This window comes from Polypterus senegalus, chromosome 4 (genome assembly GCF_016835505.1).
Source record: "Polypterus senegalus isolate Bchr_013 chromosome 4, ASM1683550v1, whole genome shotgun sequence".
In the NCBI taxonomy this organism is placed as follows: domain Eukaryota; kingdom Metazoa; phylum Chordata; class Cladistia; order Polypteriformes; family Polypteridae; genus Polypterus; species Polypterus senegalus.
Genome location: NC_053157.1, coordinates 68,639,474 through 68,645,722, shown reverse-complemented (window position 1 = coordinate 68,645,722; position 6,249 = coordinate 68,639,474). Strand labels below are relative to the sequence as shown.

Here is a 6,249-nt window from a genome sequence, read left to right as displayed (position 1 = left end):
TGTCATGTAGCAAATCCACATTAACAACACACCAAATGTCAACTTCAGTTGAAACCTTAAAATGACAATGTACAATAATTAAAACACATTCAGTTTTTGAGAGATGAAGGTATAAAATAAGAAAAACACTATTTTACAGAACTAACCTAATAGTTATTACCACTCTGCCTCTCCTTGACCCAGTTACGTGCATGATAAACACTTTCCAGTCTGAAATGGGTTCTTATAGTTATTATAACCTTATAATCTAATCATTTTTAAAAATTATTTAGATTTTAAACAAATTATAAATTACACATCTAATTGTTTTAAATATAATTATTACTTACAAAAAGTAGTCACTTGGTAGTTTTGTCTTATTATAATCCTCTGAAGGTGTTTCATGGTGGAATGACCAACAGATATCTGCTAATATGGATTCCCTCACCATTCCACTCTGAGTGCTGTCCTGGTGGACCTCTCCCACTGTTCATGAGAGAAAAAATCCAAATGTAAGTATAGGGAATGGATTTTCAAAGACATGAAGCATTCCACATGCTTGGCAGGAAGTTTTCCACTTTTATATTCTCAAGAAAATTGTGGGAAACACATTTTTCCCCATAAAAGAAGGGTGTGTATTCTTGTATTGTTTGCTTACCTGTTACCTGCTGAAGACAATGGATGGATCAACCAGACTTTGCATAGTTCTGCGAAAACCCATGTTAACACCATCTTTCTCTTTTGGACAATAAAAAGGCATCTTTCTACGCTTATAAATTTAAATTCCAGATTATTTTGAAGGAATATGAAGAGAGGAAAATAAAAGTATGGATTGAGAGCAAAAAATGATTTAAAGGTGGATGGCACTTTCAAGGTAACATTTATGCTCAGAGAGTTACATTTTTCTTTTAAGGCGATTCCTGGCATCAGAAAATTGTACTTGCATCCTTCCTGGTAGTCTGAAGTAATGTGTGCAGCTCACTAAACTTTGCTGTCTAAAGCGCAGAGCTCTGCAGATCGATCAAATGAGTTTCAAAGCCCTCAGTGCACATCCACTACAACACGATTAAACCCACGTGACTCAACGTAAATATGCCTGGGCCGATAAGGAACTAAATTCATGGATGGCAAAAATTACAAACATCACTCATACAATTACAGCGTAGCCTTTCCCATCTACGAGATGTAAGAGGTTGGATAAGTAGACAAGACAAAGACACCAACAAAAAAAAAAAACAAACCAGTTGGTACCACACTGGTATCCCCATTTAATCGAATAACTGTAAAGACAGTCAATTACGACTCAAACAAAAAAAGATCGCTGGACAAGATTAACTCTGTGAGAATATCATAGGAGATATGTCCTCCTTGTTTGTCATGTTAGCACCTGACACTGCCTTCTGGGAACAAGCTGTTCTTATACTCTGAGTACTGGAAGGAGCAGAGTGTCTGGAGTAGGTGGCAGGATCAGTTGTCCCTCGTGAGCATTTGTTCTTGGCTGTGGGGAAGAAAGGAGAAGATAGAGTTAGAGATCATTGCCCTCTCTTGTCCTGGAGTAGTATTGCTTACATCATCAGAACCAGGAAGGTGGTCCCCAGATGTACATGTGTGACAGAAATGAAGGTCTAAAAGGTGATTGGGAAATGTGTAGGTATTTGAAATAGCAGAATGATGCTCTTTTAAAGTCCTGTGCATAAACAGAGTTTGGTGATAACTGCTAATCAGCGAAGCATTAAACAGGCATATTGCTGTTGGTATAAAGAAGCCCCAGTAGCATTTGTTGACACACTTCTGTCGAGTGATTTGTTGCCTGAAAGCAGTGTGTCAGAGAGATGAGAAGAATTGCTCACAATGGCACTTGGTTTTGTTTAAATTCTTTGTTTGGCTACGACCTTCAGGGTGTCCAGAGTGCATCCTATAACTGAGCTTGCCCATTTAATAAGCTTGTTGATTCTGAGGGCCTCTCTGGCAAGTGATGTTATCAGCCCTGCGCACCACAACATAGAAAATCACACTGGCTATCATAGAGTTCTAGAAGATGTGAAGGATGTCACATCTCACATTAAAGGAACACAGCCTCCTAAGAAATGTCTCCCTTTCGTATATAGTTCCTCTATATTCTGAAACCAGTTCAACCTGTCATTAATGTGGACCCCCAAGTACTTGTAGGAGGGGACCACCTCGACATCCACTCTTTGAATAGTGACCAGACATAGAGGCTATTTGGTGCAGTGAAAATCAATTAGCAAGTTCCTTGATTTTGCTGATGTTAAGATGCAGACAATTCTCTTTCCACCAAGAAACAAACTTCTCTACCTCCTATACTTATTCTCATCTAAGAATTTTTGCAAGTGGCATGACCCAATGTTACATTTACAGTCTGAGGGTGAAGAGAAAAGAAGACAGGACTGTTTCTTGTGGTGCTCCAGTGATGCTCACATCTACTGTATATCAGAATCAGAAACACAGTCATTGAGACTCACAATACATGCATATACAGTATCTCACAATACATGCATATACAGTATATATATATATATATATAAACACACACACACACACTTTACATAACAATATACTGTATAAATGCATATCTATAACATGTATTGCGATACAAGATTTATAATACAATATTCCCACAATACAGTACATCCTCAGAACAACATATTAAATAAATTATATAAGTACAAACATATACATTCTTCATTTCTTCTATTGACCAAAATATATTAATTGAATTTCGCAATTGTGAAATTGAATGCACAACTAAACTCGCCTGTCTTACTAATTTGTCATGCTTTTCTAAAGGCCTCAGCAATTTCCAAACTGTCCTACAACCTAAAAAGCACCTGCCCTTTCTAGCTAAACAATCGCATTGAAGTTCATAAAATGATGTGATAGAAGAACGGTATTACCTCCCTACAGCACAGCTCCATGTTCTTAAGCAAATCAACACTGGTAGCTCACTTGCTAATGACAATTTATGCAAGTGTTTCCTTAATTTTGCAGTCTGTTGCTAGATTTTAAGAACTACTGTATGTGAAGATCTTTCTTTTTGCTATCAGAATTTAAGTGGATGCCATTGAATGACTAGAACTTTATAGATAACTTAAACCAACTGATAGTGCTTTACCAGTTAACTGCCTTCAATGAAAGAGGTTTTAAAACCTGGCATTAGTCTGAGGTCAGTGGGATGGCAGTCACATTGTCTTCAAATCAAAAATGAAGATGGCTTGTGCTCTGTTGATTCTGTTGTTACAGCAATGGGAGAAACACTGTTTTCTTTTTATTGTCAATAGTGGCAAAAAGATAAATTGAAAACTAGACAGGCGGGACAGTGGTTAGCGCTGCTGATCTTCAAGTCCTGGGTGTACAACCTGTGTGGAGTCTACATGTTCTCCTTGAGTCAATATGGGTTTCCTCCCACAGTCTGAAGACATGTGGGTTAGGTGGACTTGTGTGTGGGGTTATTCAAAACACAATGGATTGTCATGCAGTCCAGGGGTTGTTCCTGTCTTGTTCCCTACAGGACAGGATTCCTGCTTTCACACGACCTGGCAAAGGCTTTCCTAAAATTAATGGAGAGACAGAGGAAAAAAAGTTGGATTACACAGTAAGAAGACTGGGACAAGGGTGACATCACCTAAAGACCAGCCGCATGTACTTTTTCCTGAGGACTTCTGCATGGATGTAAAAATTAAGTAAAATGAACCCCACAAAAGGACTGAAATAAAAAGAGTTTCAAGCAGATTTAATTTATGTGATTGAAGGAAACAGGGAAACTAATGGCTACTACAATACAGTATGTATGTGCCTAGTGAAGAGGATTTCAATTAGCCTATAGCTTTGAAAGTGTTTTAATTTTAGATTTCCTACCTTAGCATATGAAGATTAAAAGCTTGATGGAATACGCCTGAATATACGGTCTTCATCAAACATTGATGAAAAATAAATAATCTGCACAAAATATGATAGAATTGCAGTTTCATTTTCTACTATAAATTCTTTACAGTAATTAATGACAATGCCAACACATTCACTTCTGAACTAATCTGATAGTATATTTATTTATTTATTTATTTACAATGCAATATTGTCCAATAATAACAAGTTTAAACATAATCACATACATTTCAATAAATATGTACACAAAAAATAAAAAAGACAAACTTTTTTTTTTATTGGTTACTAGAAGAAAATACTGTTTTGTAATCAGTCCAGGCAATTGTTACCTCATTGCAAGAATACAACACTGAATTTAGAAACAGACGTTCGCCTTTCACTTCCTCCATAGTGAGACTCAGATTTTCGTCAACCTATATATGTTTTCATTTTTCTAGTCACCCTCCATAAAAATCCTTGTATTTTTCTTGAACAACATGATTGTTCAAAGTTACTTTAAGGACATTAAAAACCTGAAAGCAAGCCTCCGTAACAATAAACCTTTCAGCAATTGATTGCACATTCATTTCATGGCAATGTTTTCTCCTGGAGGTCTGAGCCAAAGTCCACATTGTCAGCATTTAGCCGGAGATCTTCTCTTCTGCCTGAAGGCATCTCAACACATATAAAATAACTTGATAGCAGAATACATATTGCTCCTGCAGGAAGACAAAACCCCAATATTAAAATGGATTTTTATTTATTTACTTATTTATTTCACTTTTTTTTAGCATAATACTAATATCCAATATATGTTAAAACAACTAAAAATATTGCTTTAGCTTAACTAAGGTAACCCAGCTCTAGTTTAACTAACATAATTATTTCCATGACTGTGCCGAGACATTTATTAACTTGACTAGTGTGCTTTTTAGCAATAATCTGCACAATGAGTAATTCAGTTTACTAGCTGTTGTTCTTACTGTTACTGATTGAAATAAAATGAAAAGCTTCCTCACACTGTAGAACTGAAGAAATATTTGCTGTCAAATAATAATAATAACTCTGCATTTCAAAAATAGGGCATTCTACTCTTGAGCTCAATGCCAAGCAAGGCTTATATGGCATTAGTCGAAGTGCCCCATGTTTCCCAGGTTCCTATATGTCGGTCTGTCACGCAATTACAAACTAATGGGGATAGAACCTTGATCATAATTGAAAGCTTATAACCTGATAAGTTCAAGAAAATCAAAATTTTTAAGCAATGACAACCTGGTGGCAGGGCTGTAGAGTCGGTAGAGAAAACCTTTGACTCCAATTCTGACTCAGACACCTCTATTTCTGGGACCACCGACTCTGACTTCTCTATTTGTAATTAGACTAATGTATTTCCTATATTGACTGAAAATACATAATATACCAGACACAAGGCACTTTATCACTGCCAGCATGAATCATCAGGCTACTTTTTAGCACTCTAACCTGTTAATGTTCAGGTTTAAAGGCAGTAGCAATGTTGTTCACAATGTGGCTTACAAAAACACTGAATAACGTTTAAAGACTAACAAAACTAAGAAGAAGCTCTATTTTGATCAAAAGTCTGGAAGAAAAAAATAGTTTAATTGAATCAGTACATGTGAAATTGGAAATTTTAACAAATGTTTTAACAACACTCCAACTCCAGTTTACCAGTATTCTACCTGGTAGCCAAACTTCTAGTAGGCAGAAAAGTTTATTATAATTAAAGCATGGTCCCTGTAAGCCCATCAATTGATAAGGCCCCAGGACACAATGCATACAGTGGTGTGAAAAACTATTTGCCCCCTTCCTGATTTCTTATTCTTTTGCATGTTTGTCACACAAAATGTTTCTGATCATCAAACACATTTAACCATTAGCCAAATATAACACAAGTAAACACAAAATGCAGTTTTTAAATGATGGTTTTATTATTTAGGGAGAAAAAAATCCAAACCTACATGGCTCTGTGTGAAAAAGTAATTGCCCCCTGAACCTAATAACTGGTTGGGCCACCCTTAGCAGCAATAACTGCAATCAAGCGTTTGCGATAACTTGCAATGAGTCTTTTACAGCGTTCTGGAGGAATTTTGGCCCACTCATCTTTGCAGAATTGTAATTCAGCTTTATTTGAGAGTTTTCTAGCATGAACCGCCTTTTTAAGGTCATGCCATAGCATCTCAATTGGATTCAGGTCAGGACTTTGACTAGGCCACTCCAAAGTCTTCATTTTGTTTTTCTTCAGCCATTCAGAGGTGGATTTGCTGGTGTGTTTTGGGTCACTGTCCTGTTGCAGCACCCAAGATCGCTTCAGCTTGAGTTGACGAACAGATGGCTGGACATTCTCCTTCAGGATTTTTTGGTAGACAG

At 36.6% G+C, this 6,249-nt stretch overlaps 1 protein-coding gene across 3 annotated transcripts in view; it reads right to left on the bottom strand.

Annotated features, from left to right (window-relative positions):
• Positions 1-4,014: 4,014 nt before the first annotated feature.
• The window catches only part of ptpn13 (protein tyrosine phosphatase non-receptor type 13), a 344,308-nt gene continuing 342,073 nt past the window's right edge, over positions 4,015-6,249 (bottom strand). For all 3 annotated transcript variants that reach the window (XM_039750815.1, XM_039750816.1, XM_039750817.1), the window contains one exon: positions 4,015-4,580. In XM_039750815.1, coding sequence (XP_039606749.1) covers positions 4,503-4,580 — 78 coding nt within the window. In that variant the 3' untranslated portion in view covers positions 4,015-4,502. The remainder of the gene's footprint in view (positions 4,581-6,249) is intronic.